General features: G+C 41.3%; 1 protein-coding gene across 1 annotated transcript in view; it reads left to right on the forward strand.

Annotated features, from left to right (window-relative positions):
* Positions 1–13,922, forward strand: part of lyst (lysosomal trafficking regulator) — a 59,487-nt gene that overhangs the window by 25,797 nt on the left and 19,768 nt on the right. The window contains 20 exon segments of the mRNA XM_077581710.1: positions 100–476; positions 478–702; positions 789–962; positions 1,040–1,200; positions 1,675–1,865; positions 2,246–2,491; positions 3,222–3,395; positions 3,724–3,873; positions 5,135–5,272; positions 5,354–5,552; positions 5,626–5,754; positions 7,325–7,946; positions 9,286–9,466; positions 9,549–9,718; positions 9,813–10,043; positions 10,125–10,291; positions 11,115–11,267; positions 11,945–12,136; positions 13,370–13,581; positions 13,669–13,878. Coding sequence (XP_077437836.1) covers positions 100–476; positions 478–702; positions 789–962; positions 1,040–1,200; positions 1,675–1,865; positions 2,246–2,491; positions 3,222–3,395; positions 3,724–3,873; positions 5,135–5,272; positions 5,354–5,552; positions 5,626–5,754; positions 7,325–7,946; positions 9,286–9,466; positions 9,549–9,718; positions 9,813–10,043; positions 10,125–10,291; positions 11,115–11,267; positions 11,945–12,136; positions 13,370–13,581; positions 13,669–13,878 — 4,302 coding nt within the window.

The raw sequence follows: 13,922 nt of genomic DNA on the forward strand, positions 1-13,922 counted from the left end.
AGGTCACATATAACATATTATTGTTAAGAAATGTTTAAGGTTGACTTCCACTGCTCTCAAGCATTTCTCTCCTTTCATATTCCTAATGTTGCTTCCCAGGAGATTTTACTGAAGGGCATCTTACAAATTGTTGAAGCCAACGTGAACATAGAACCCCTTCACCTGCTGGACTTTCCAATAACCCTTTGGGCCTCAACACCCGGAGGAGTGTCTCCTAGTTCTAGACCAAATGGTACCGCTGGAGGGAAAAGTGTTGGTCTGCTCTGGAAGGGCAAACTGACTCCTGGTCGCAGAGAGGGAGATGGCGAGTTCAGACCGAGTCACCTGCGTTCCTCTCCATGGCACACTGCTCCTCTCCACTTGCCCCTGGTGGGGCAGAACTGCTGGCCTCACATGGCCAGTGGCTTCAGCGCCTCCATGTGGTTGAGAGTGGTGGAGCAAGAGGAAAGAGCAGGGAACACAGACAAGGGTGAGAAACGCATCATTTAGCAAGTCATTGATACGCAGTCTGAACAATTCAGTATTTTCCTTTTCTCTTTTGCCAGAAAGGAGGAACCCTCCTGCTGCTGAAACTCACCACGGCTCGCCTCAGGCTGGAAAAAGAGTAGCAGAGGAAGGCCTCATTCATATTCTATCCATGGGCTCAAAAGCACTCATGCTCCAAGTGTGGGCGGACTTCACTACCGGCTCCCTCACATTCAGGTGAGTGTTCTAATAGACTTGGAGTTCCTATGAGGCACATTGTAGTACTTTGTAAAGTTTTAAATTTAACTACACTGCTCCCACAGGATTTGTATAGACCCAAACGACGAGATAAAAGCGGGGCTGTTGGCGCAGGCAGACTCTGTTGAGGGACTTCTCCAGTCCGGCCAATGGCAGCACCTGGGCCTCACTTACACCCAGCAGCCTGAGGGCAAGAAAAACATCCATGGCCGCGTGGTTGTCTGGGTGTGTGGCATCATGTGAGTATAAACATGTTTCGTTATAAGAATTTGTTGGTAACCAAAAGGGTTCATCATAAGCCTCCTCTCTATTTCAGGAAATGTGAAGTTTTCTTGGACTACACCTTACCCCGAAAATCCAGTTTATCTTCTGACAGCAACAAGACCTTCTGTATGTTGGGCCATTGTATCCCATCCTCTGAGGAGGTGACCAAACAATGTTTAAACTGGAGCATGGGAACGGTGCTCCTCTTCAATGGTAGGACCTTCTTTTATTCATTCGGTTTAATGTGGTTGGGTCTTTATTGGCATTGCACATGCGCAAGTCCAGAGCAACGAAATTGACTTAATAGGCACGATCTGTCCAAAAAAACATGAAGAATGATAACCAACAGAGGGCGACTGATAAGGAAGACACTAGAAAGGGGGAGGAAAAATAAACAAGGCTTTTTTCCCTGCTTCTCGTGTATTATCATGATTGATCATTTAGCAATGGAAAATTAAGCTTAATGAAGCACATTGATGTTTTTTTTTTTTTACTCCTCTAGATCACCAAGAGTTGCAGCTAAATTTGGGAGAGGACACATAGCTAAAAAAAAAGCAATACATAAGATTAAGATTTATACTGTCGTGTAAATAAAATAATAAAATATGTAGTAATTATCTTTAATGTTGAGTCATAGTCTATGTTGGATTTGTCCCTCTCTGAAATTCACTTTTTTTTTTTTTTCAGGGGCCAGAATAGGGTCCGAGGAGGCCTTCTTCCTATACACCAGCGGGCCTGACCTCACCTCAATCATGCCCTGCAATTATGGCAGACCTACAGGGTCGTTCTCCAAGTTTGTCACTCAGGAAGGACTCAAGTGTGCCGGAGTGCGGGAACTTCTGATGAAAAGCAAAGATGTCGACACAACAGCTTTGGTTGTAAGTCTTTATACTGTGAAACAACACTCAAAGCAATCTATCTGTCATTTATTGTTGAATTTGATGGTTTGTGTGGATTGTCCCTACTGACACACCGCACGCAGGAAGTCACTTTTCCTCAATGGAAAAACATGTCGTAAAAACCTCCGCTATTTCATTGAGAATGAAAACCGTTCCCTTGTAGTAATTGTTAATGGTTTTGTGGTTAATAGCTGTGGTGATTTAGAAAAGGAAAAAAACTTGAAGCCAGAGTGGAGTAAGTTAGAAATAATAGCAAGCTTTCTTCCAACAACAACCCTACATCAGTTCTAAAAAATAATGAGGGTTAGATGCACTAGTTTCAATGAAAGCCAATTTGTCATGAATCTGTTTCATTACAGGAGAGCCTGGCAGTTGTGTACGCTCCCAGCAGTCCTAGGGTCTATACTATCTATGAACCTGTAATTAGACTGAAGGGACAAGCCAAGACTGTGGTGACCCAGCGGCCTTTCAGCTCCAGAGAAGTGCAAAGTGTTTCTTTAGAGCCCAGCGCTCTCAAAGCTCTGCTGCCCACTGAAACCCAAGGCCTGCAGAGTGTCCTGCATAAGATTGGCGGGACGGGAAATGTTGTCTTCCTTTTTGCACAGGTCAGAGAAAGCCACACTTTTAATTCATTTGCTGCCATTGACGACTATAGACGTCAAAGATCCATTTTTCTGGATTGGCACTGAATGAGTTAATGAAAGCACTTTATTGTATTGATTATAGTATTTTTTTTTGAAGCGTGTTAAATAAGTGATTGTGACCCAGCATGTGGTGCATCTATTAGGGGTGTTAGGGGATCAACATTTTTAAGCGGAATTAATCGCATGACTTCAATAGTTAACTCTTGATTAATCGTAAATTTTCTATCTGTCCGAAATGTACAATTAAAAAAAATCTGCCACTAGATGGCTTACTTGCATTTGTAAGAAATTGGTGACAGTTCAGTGCATTTTTCTTTTCATAATAAGAGTTATCTCATCTTTAACATGAAGTAACGTAAATTGTAAAATACAACTTGACCCCAGTCTCCACAAATATATGCATTATCATTTAATTTGTTACTACAAAATTTTGACGTGGACGTGTCTGCTTCGTTGCGACTGGAATTCCCCCAGTACAGGCTTTCCAAGTAAAGGGCGGTCATTAATTGCACGTAAAAAAAAAAAAAATGGTGGCATTAAAGGAACTTTAAATTATCTCACACTAATTTTGACAGCCCTAATAATAATAGAAAAAAATCCTCATAAAGGTCCAATTTTCATGACAAAACATGTGATTCTGTGTCTTGATCGGGAAGAATTGTGACTGTAGCTTGGACTATCTGTTCCTTAGACGGTGGAGTTGAGCGACTGTGAGATGACCCAGGCTTTGGCCTTGCAGATACTCTTGTCTCTGTCCAAGTTCAACCAGCATCGCATCCATGAAATGGACTGTTACCATGGCTACTCGATGATACACCAAGTGCTGATCAAGTCCAAATGTATCGTTGGCTATCATATACTGAAAGTGAGTCTTGGATCTTTGTCGTGAAACGGTAACATCCACGTCGGTGAATCTGACCCTGGGATAGTTTTTGGTTACCTTACTGTTACTGAAGACTCAGCGGATATGTGCCACACTGTCACACAACACCTCTAATTGCCCTAATTGCTTTTGGTTTACAGATTATACACTGATTAATTGCATCAATGGCTCTTTATTTCACTTAAATTGCCCTATTGTTTTTCTCCCCCTCCCTGTCTGCGCTTTAAGGTTAAAAACATTTGTTCTCATTAGAGTAGGAAGCATGCCAGAAACACTGTCTAATTTGACAGCCACTTTATGTCTGGTCTAGACTCTGTTGGATGGGTGTTGCAGCGGACCAATCTTAATCCTGGCAGATGACGGTCAATTCCGTTTGGACACAGAATCCATCGCTGTGGTGCAGGATATCAGGCTGCTCTCAGACATCTTGTTGGACTGGAAAATCTGGGCGAAAGCGGAGGTAAACACTCATAAGTGCTTCCATTGTACTGTAGCACGCAGCAGATACAACACAACAAATACGTATCTAAAAAGAGAACAAAAGGAAATGTGCTATGCGTGAAAATATCACCAAATTGAGATTAATCTATGCCGGTAGCCTTTTTAAAGATGGGAGCTACTTTTGGGTACTGGTTAATTTTAAAGGCCATCAGTTATCACTATGTAGTGGTTCATTGTTACTATTACAATTATAATCTTTAGTATTATTTTTACTAGGAGTGTGCCAAAAAAATCGATTCTCATAAGAATCACGATTTTCATTTAGTATGATTCAGAATCGATTTTAAATGTCCCAAAATCGATTTTATTTGAATTATTTCATACCGTCTTGCCTTTGTCTGTGTGCGCCTTTATTTGGAGCGCTGTTCATGTTGTACCCGATTTGGCCACTGAAGAGGCAGTGTGGTCCCATGCGGTCTAATACACTGTTAAGTTGTAGCCACATTAGAGAGTAGAAGGAAAAAGTCACAATCAAGTTATTTCAATAAAAGTTGTTTTTTTGCAGTGTGGAGCCATTCTTTTGAATGATAAAAGTGCCGTGAGTAGCGCCCTAATTAGCATTAGCAAGTCAGGCTGGAGTAGATCATTACAATTCCATGCACATCTATAGATTGCAGCAAAAATCATTGTCAATCAAATCATTTTGAATCAAAAATCGTTCTTAATCAAAAATCGATTCTGAATTGAATCGCAGTCCCAAAGATCGGAATCGATTCGAATCGTGAGACATTCAAAGATTCCCACCCCTAATTTTTACCATACCTGTATAAACTAGACAAAGTGCAATTTCTGCAAAAATTGCGTGGGAATGCTAAAAGCTCATTGCTGAATGCTTATGAAGTAAATTGAAAGATAAATTATGTGAAAGTTACAAAGTTTAAATTGAATAAAGAAGACAACTTGAACTGTAACCTGGTGAATGTAGGATTTGAACCCTCGCCTCCTGTTTACCGGTCAAAGCTCTGCTAAACTTGGGCCATTGCTGCCTTAGAGGAATCTGTGACATTATATGTATTTATAGTGAACACAGGTAAGAAGCTGAAAGCTTGTGTTGAATTTGAATTTTGAATATATAACAGTAGTTAAATGCGTAATGACGTGTAATGATGTGTTCTTTTATTTCTTTTCTTCTTTTTTTTTTTTTTTTGCCTCATTCAGAAACGATGAGAAATACATCACCAAATGGTCACATTACTATAAATTGTGTTGTTTTTTGTTAGTGTGGTGTGTGGGAGACACTACTGGCTGCTTTGGAGATCCTGATTAGGGTGCACCATCCTTACCAGGTCTTAAATATCCGTCAGTTCCTGAAGGCTGAAGTGGTGGGCCGTTTCCTGCTAACCTGCCAGGTTTTACAGGTGTGTTTAAAGCACAAATTTTGTACTTATAGTGCCCTTTGATTGCACCTGACGATAACGAAGGATGCTATTTGTCTTCAGGAGCATCGGGACGAGCACCTGACGGCCATCCCACAGGAAGTCTGTTTGTCTTTCGTCAAAATAATCCAGGAAGTGCTCGGCTCGCCACCTGATCTCGACTTGCTAAAGCTGATCTCTAATTTCCTGCTGGCAGTTCACCCACCTACTAACACCTACGTCTGCCATACTCCGTCCAGCTTCTACTTCTCACTGCACATAGGTGAAGTCAACCACAATATATGCCACTTGTATTTGTTTCATTGCGCTGAGCTTGTTTTAATATCATTTGTCAGATGGGAAGCTGTACCACGACAAGGTGCAGTCTATTATGCACCTGCGGCATTCTAACAGTGGAGGGAAGTCCGCCAGCAGTTCAGTGGTTTCTCTTTCCCCGACCGTCTTTGCTGAAGCTCCCCATGAAGGTACGCATGCTTCAGTTGTATTAGTAATATTGTGAATACAACTCCAGTGGGTTGTCGGAATAGCATGTAGCAGTTTGTATAGGTTCTCTTTTGCCCGGACATGTCCACTTTCTTTCTTTTTTTAATTAAAAAAAATAATAATTTACATCCTGTCCGTTTTTGTGTGTGTTAAAAAAAAAAAAACTAAATGTATGAAAATGTCCAGTTTTCATTGCGCAACAAATGGGGGACGTGGAGTGCACCGTGGAGTGCACCGTGTTGTTACCGCGACTGTTAAACCGCGGACTGCTCCCAAATCGATCGTGAGTGGTGTAGGGAAAAAAGAAAGGCAGGTTTTGCGTGTGCATGTTATTATTGTTATACAGGAAGTCCTCGAGTTACGTCGCACGCGACCTACGACGTTTCGACTTTACGGCGCCCGTGCCTCGTCCGTAGCACTTTTTTTTTGTTTTGTTTATTTCCCACATTAATCACACCATTTTAAAGTTATTTGATGTTGACGTCCATCGAGCAGGTCGGCTCGCCATCAGGCGCGTGACAATTCCGTGTTTATAGCTCCGCTTTGCTGTCCGTCAGCAATGAATGTCCGCGCGGAAACACAAAATATAATGTTCCGGCTCTTCCTGGTCGTGCAAATTTGCATATTTGATGTAAATATTAACTAATTCACTGCCATTGACGCCTATTCATTTTAACTATTTCTGTTAGTTCAACATTTTTTCCCACTTTTGTTAACAAGAGTATGAAAACCTAGAATTATTTTATTGTACATTTAGAACAGATATAAAATTTGTGATTAATTGTGAGTTAAGTATTGAAGTCATGCGATTAATTACGATTAAAAATTTGAATTACCTGACGCACCGAATTTTTAATAATCTTTTTTTTAATGAATTTATGGCAGTGAATGAGTTAATAGTGTGATTAATGTGTGTTAATACATGATTAATGCAAACAGTATGCGTTATTATTATTATGTATGTGTTATAACTTCAGTGCTTAGGGGACCAAATTATATGATTAGTGGTGACTTGTCCATTTAACTTATTTTTTTCCGAAAACATATAAGTACGTTTTATTTCAAATGTTTTAAGTGTCCCAAAAACGTATTTATGCATTCTTTTAATGTTTTTTTATGCTAGATTATACAGAAGGCTTTGATGCAGCCTCTGAACTAAAGAGAACGGTTGAAGCAATGGTAGTTATTACAAAAGACGGCCAGCAGGTGACAGCAGAGTATAAGAGATATATTCTAATGCTAATTGCTGCCAAACAGAAACAGATAGAAATATACTTTTTTTCCTGATGAAAGAAGAGACTCTAATCTTTCTTTTGGTAGATTCCATGTTTTTACAGCAATAGAACAAAATATTCTTTGGGGCTTACAAAATCGGTCAAAATCCAGTAAAACAGTCAGGAGCGAAGGGGGTTGCTTCAGTGAAAATGGCTGGGAATGAATGAGTTAACGTACATGTGTCCTGCCCCAGTTCTATTAATTGACACACGCAACTGTCCTTTGCTGCTGCTGAGTAGAAGATAATTACAAAATGCTCACCACGTTGTCTCCCAGGCCATCTCCACGGTCCATCGCCTGAGCACGGCGGGAGTGAAGATCAGTCCTTGCGCCCGCCCAGCCTCGCACCGTCGCCCTTCTCGTCCCCTTTACTGACACCCCGCCTCACTCACAGCGGCTTGAATGAGACTAGCGACGGCGAGCGGGCGTCGCTCACCACCCAGCTGGCTCTGGGCAGTACCGAGACGCTCAAGAAGGGTGACGAGCAGCTGCTCAGCAGTTGCGAATCCGCAAAGACCATATGTGACTCGAGGGACGGCGGCAACGAAGGAGCTGCCCGCACCCCGTCCATCAGCGTGGAGGAGGAGCGAGACGAGGCCGCCGAGGTGGACAGCCTGGCGGAAGGGAGTGTGGGCGTGGCCGAGTCTGAGGACAGGTTTGACTCGGCCAGCGATGAGGCGCCTCGACGTCCTGACAGCCTGAAGGGTATCCAGTCCTTCCAGAGGAGCCACAGCAACCTGGCCAGTCTGGGATTGGCTTTCCCGGCTCCAAATGGCTCATTGGCAGTCAGTCGCTGGCCCAGTGCAGCTGATCGAAGCTCTGTACCTGAAGACTGGGAAAGTTACACCTACTCACCTGGCTATGAGAGGATGCACAGCAAAACTGATTCCAATGACCGGTATGTAGCAGTGCACATATATGTGTATAACAAAGCATATTTATTTATATAATTGTACAGTATAATGACATTGGGATTTTTTTTTTTAACTCATTCACTGCCATTGCCGGCCATAGACGTCCCAAAAAAATTTGAACTATTTCTATTAGTTTTACACTTTTTACACTTTTGTTAATAAGAGTATTACCCCCCCACACACACACACCATTTTTTTGTTGTACATTTAGACAGATATAACATTTGTGATTAATCGTGAGTTAATTATTGAAGTCATGTGATTAATTATAATTAAAAACATTTAATCACCTTGCTGATTTAAAAAAAAAAAAAAAGAAAAGAAAAGATTATTAAAAATTAAGGGCAAAATTTTTCATTATAATTAATCGCATGACTTCACTAGTCTAGTCTAAAGAAATAGCCTAGTGGCTAACCTAGTGTTTTTTAATTTTTTTAAAGGAACGACTGAAATTTAATAAAACCTGTGTAGTTGTGAGATAAAATTATTAGGGATGGGCGAGTACCGATCACAGGTATCAGTATTGGTGGCAATACCAGCCTTATTTTAAGGTAGTGGTACCGATATCAGTATGTGTAAAAATAGAAAAATATCATAGAAAAAGTGCTATATTTGGATATATAGGTCTTCGTTCGAAATGATGGGTTTGTTTGTGGAGATTTTGTTTATCAAAAGTACTAGTTACCAGTGGTATTGGTACTTGGTATCGGTATCCGTGACTGCTAAAGAGTTGAGTACTTGTACGTGTATCGGTCTGAAAAAAAGTGGTATCCAACATCCTTAATATTTATCTATCCTGACAACTGTTATTGATTATATTGTAAAGAAAAGCTAGACTCTTTCTTATGTCACGGTAAATTCAGATTCTTCTTTTTTTCTCTGCCATCAGAACTACAACACTAGCAACATGACAAAAATCTTAAAGAAAAAAATTAAACACACCTGTCGTAATACTTTCGATGCTCACAAAATTAACACGATGTCACACATGGCAATAAGATCAGAGGATTTGTTCATACTCATACTTGTGGGAAAAATGTTAAATAGAAATAGTTCAAATGAATTTTTTACGTCTATAGCCGTCAATGGCAGCGAATGAGTTAATGGGGGTTTTAGCCTCATCTAGTGTAGTTTTTGTCCGGTGAAAAATGTGCATTCATGAAAATATTTTGGTTAACAAAATTAACACAAATGCAGGATTATCATTAGCATTTATGTGACACAAACACCAAATCGTCAAATTCTGTAGTAAATAATTCCTTTTTTTTTTCTCCTTTTAACTGTATAAAACTTGAGTGGTGAATCACAAGCTGGATGTTGCAGGTCCAGTACGGAGGACTGCCTAGTCCTCATCTGCTGTGGCCTCTATGACCTTTTGAGGGGCGTCCTACTATTGCTGCCAGACCTCATGCTTGAGGAGGTGATGGACAAACTGATCCAACCCGAGGCCCTAATCGTCCTCGTCAACCACTCATCGCCCCTCATCCAACAAGGGGTCATGAAGGTTAGCCCCCCCCCCTCCCTTTTTTTTTCTTACTTAACATTTGCTAGGCCACTCCTCATGGTATCGCGTCTCTCTTTGCTAGCTGCTGGATGCATATTTCGGCAGAGCCAACAAGGAGCAGAAAGAGAAATTCCTGAAGAATCACGGTTTCTCCCTGCTGGCCAACCAGCTGTACATCCACCAGGGCAGCCAGGGGCTGATCGAGTGCTTCCTTGAGATGCTGTTTGGACGGCCGGTGGGCCTGGAAGAAGAGTATGTTTCTTTGGCAGTATCGAATGTACTAATGTCGTCCATAAAACACCAAGTGCTCTTTAAACTAATGCATTTGTACTCTGTGACTGTCTAGTCTGTATCTCGAGGAAATGGAAAGCATCTCACCTTTCACAAAGCGTTGCATCATCCCAGTGTTGGGTCTTATTGAGAACTCGCTGTGTGAGAACTCGTTGGTGCACAACATCCTGTGCATGCTACTGCAGCTCCTCAACGCCTGCCCTAAGCTGGCAGACATCCTGCTCGATCACGGGCTGCTCTACGTGCTTTTCAACACACTCTCCACCCTCAATGGCATGGAGAGCTGGTACGCCAGCTCCAACAATGAATCTCTCCCCCAAAAATCAATTCATCATTTAATAGGTTTAATTTGATATTCTTCTTGCAGCATTCCCCTGAATGATTACAAGCTCCTGGTGTGCGACATCCAGCAGCTGTTAGTAGCTGTGACGATCCACTCCTGCAGCTCTTCGGGGTCGCAGTACTTCCGCATCATTGAAGACCTCATTACCTTGCTGGGTTACATGCAGACCAGCAAGATGCGGAGAACGCAAGGTAAGGGCGGGATTCTTGAAATGCGGAGCACATGCCCACTTTCATCAGTGTTCAGTGGACGTTCCACACTGCATCAAGCTGTCGAGCCTCGCCGCACAACAAAGCAGGGCTCATTATCTACAACTGCAGGGGCGGAATATCAGTCCTCCGTTTTTGACAGTTTTCATTTCTGCTTAATTATTGTATTGCTTTTTTATGGCTATTTTCTTCACATGTTGTGTAATTGATGAATCACCCTATTGTTACTGAGGCCTTTTGAAAACGTTGAAATGTATGAAGATTTAGAATTGGAGCTGTCAAAACTAATCGATTAATCGACAAGTAATCAAAGTTAATGACAACTATTTTGATAATTGAGTGATCACTTGGAGACATTTTTTTATTTAAAATTGTCCAAATCCTCTGATTTCAGCATATCAACAGTGATTGTTCACTGATTTCTGTAGTCCTTCATGAAAAAAGAGTGATTATTTTCTGTCTTTCAGCAAAATAAGACATTTGCAAACATCTGTTTTTACTTTGGAAAACAATGACCGAACCGGGAACATAGTACAGCATTATTAATTTAATTATGTTTTTCATTTTAATGTTTTAAAATTTTTAATTATTATTTTTCCTAGTCAAAAGATTCAGTATTGACCCCCCAAAAAAACTATAATTAATTATTAATTATTATTATTAATTATTATTTAAATTGATTAATAATAATATTAATTAATTAATTTTAAATTAAAATGTTATTTCTTTAAATTATTATTCATTATAATTGTTGCTCACATTGTCATCTGTGCGTCACAATGACTGTTTTCCGCTCACTTTCTAGAGATGGCGGTCGCTTTGCAGTTCCGTGTCCTTCAGTCAGCTATTGAGTTCATAAAGACGACAGCCAATCAGGCACCTCAAAAGCTGAGCAGCTCCCACAATACGCCGAGCTCCCCGCATCACACCATTTACCAGAAACGAAAGAGCATTGCAGGTGAGTGCGGCAGACTGGAACCACAAAGTCACCCCCCCCCCCCCGCCCCATTTCTGTTTTGTTTAGTTAATCCATGTGTAGGTAAAACTCCCGGCCACGTGTTTTCACCCATCTCAACTCTTCTCTGTTCGATGATCCTGTCCTCATCCCAATTTGAAGGTTCCATTGCCTTGAAAGACTCCATTATCCCTCGCATCCCCAGGCAGCACTACTGCTCGTACGGCCAGATCCCCTTGCCCTCCCCCTTCAGCTTCCTGTCCCAGGACTCCCCCTTCCCCTCCCCCACTGGGGCTCCATCCTACATGCTCCACTGTGATGCAGGTAGCTGGGACTGCGGTCCGCAGCAGAGAACATCGTCCCACACTTGGGATGACATGTTTCCAAACGTTGCAGTCAATCTCTAATCTCCATCGCCATTTTTAATCTGCCCAGTGCCTTCAGTCGCTACTGGTGCTGCTTGTTTGTGTGCGTGTGCATGTTTCCGATGAATGAATGCTTCACTAAATCAGTGTTAAGCATTCCTGCACAGACGCTATTTTGATCACCTAATTTTCACGCTTTTCTGTGTGCAGTGATTTTCGACATACATTTGATCTGCACCTTTATAGAGCATGTGTGCATTTATTTCCTCAAGTCTCCGATTTGTGCGCTCTCACATGCTCAAATCATGCTGGCAGGCCGGCGACGCTTTTCTCTAGCGCAGACAGACTCCTTGCTGATGCGGATGCGCTCCGTAGCCAGTGACGAGCTCAACCAGATGATGCAGAGGAGGATGAGCCAGGAGAATCCCATTCGTGCCAGCGAGACCGAGTTTGTGCAGCGGCTGCAGAGGCTTGTGGTGCTTGCCGTCAACAGACTCATTTACCACGGTAGAGTGAAACTTTATTTTTCATTATCCATGCTCCTCTGGCAGGTTTATTGATATTCTTAAAGTGGAAGTCAACCTTAAACATTTCTTGACAAATATGTTTTTATATGTGACCTCACTAGTCTAAATATGACATTCTGATTAATATTAGATTTGTGGAATATGAGTTATCTTAGAGCGGCCATTTTGCCGTTTGCAGTTGCTCATGTAACAAGCAATCAGAGCTCACTGGTTTTCTCAAGCTGCACTGTGATTGGTTGTTACCTGAGACCTGAGCAACAGGTAACGACCAATCAGAGCTCACCTGTTTTCTGAAGCTGTGATTGGTTGTTACCTGAGATGAGCAACTGTGACGTCATCTTCAGTCGACAGCAAACAGCAAAATGGCCGCCCCCTGAGATGGATAAAAACGGCTAGATTTTGCTGCTTAACTCATATTCCACTAATGCAATATTAACCATACTGTATTTAGACTATTTTAGTAGGGCTGCATATAGAATATTCTGTAACAAAAAAAAGGGTTGACTTTCCCTTTAAATGGTGGTGTTAAATTTTCAAGGACATTCACTGCCATTATAGACATCAAAAAATCATTTGAACTCTTTCTATTAGTTTAACATTTTTTTTCTACTTTTGTTAACAAGAGTATTAAAACCTAGATTTTTTATTGTACATTTACAACAGATATAAAATTTGTGATTAATTGTGAGTTAACGATTGAAGTCATGCGATTAATTCCGAGTAAAAATTGTAATCGCCTGACGCCCCTAATTTTTTATAATCATCTCGTCAGGCCATTTAATTATTTTAATTGTAATTAATTGCATGACTTCAGTAGTTAACTCACGATTAATCACAAATTTTATATGTGTTATAAATGTACATTTTCATACTCTTGTTAACAAAAGTGGGAAAAAAATGTTGAACTCATAGAAATAGTTCAAATGAATTTTTGACGTTTATAGCCGTCAATGGCAGTGAATGAGTTAATTTCTATGCCTCAAAATAAAAACTGAAAATCTTTAATAAAATAATGTGTTTGGAAGAGGTGGAAGGGGAAGATATGCTAAATTGGGAAAAACTGTTAAGGTTTTAGGACACTACAATATATTTTTATTTGATAAAGTCATATAAACATTTTAACGACCCACAGGTATTTCATTACCACAGTGCTTCATTTACATAATAATCGTTGTTTTTTTTTAATGTGTAATCCGCTTGTTTTCCCTTTAAGATGTCAGCCAGGATTTGTTTGACCTGCTCAACATCCCCGACTCCCCGGACCAACAGCTTTTCACACCCGAACTGGGAGACCATTCACACGAAGAGGGCAGCGTTTCCTCCGCCCCACACTCACCTACTCCCTTCACACTGCCACCTGCCAGCAAAAAGAGTTTGCAGAAAGACATTCTCAAACTCATGATGGACGGAATCAAAATCAGTCTGGTGAGATTTAAAGCCACTTCTTTGTCATTGGGATCTTTTTATAGTCGTAGTGGATTCATTGCGATTGCCACGCGTGTGGATTCTCAGGGCAGTACCGGTCGAGGAGGCGCTCCACATCAGCAATGGCGAAGGATCCTGTGGTCGTGTCGGGACACGTTCCGGGTTCAAATCGGTCGCCTGTTGGTGCACGCACTGAGTCCTGCTCGTCCTTTGTCCGACAGGAAGGAAGCGTTGGAATTTGTGGTTGATCCAAGACATTTGGACATCCTTAAGGAGAGCCTCAGCCCTGGCCTCGAGGTACGTGGAAGTGTCTTGTTGATTTGTTGCTTTTTCTTTTTTTT

Source organism: Vanacampus margaritifer, chromosome 12, assembly GCF_051991255.1.
Source record: "Vanacampus margaritifer isolate UIUO_Vmar chromosome 12, RoL_Vmar_1.0, whole genome shotgun sequence".
Classification (NCBI taxonomy): Eukaryota; Metazoa; Chordata; class Actinopteri; order Syngnathiformes; family Syngnathidae; genus Vanacampus; species Vanacampus margaritifer.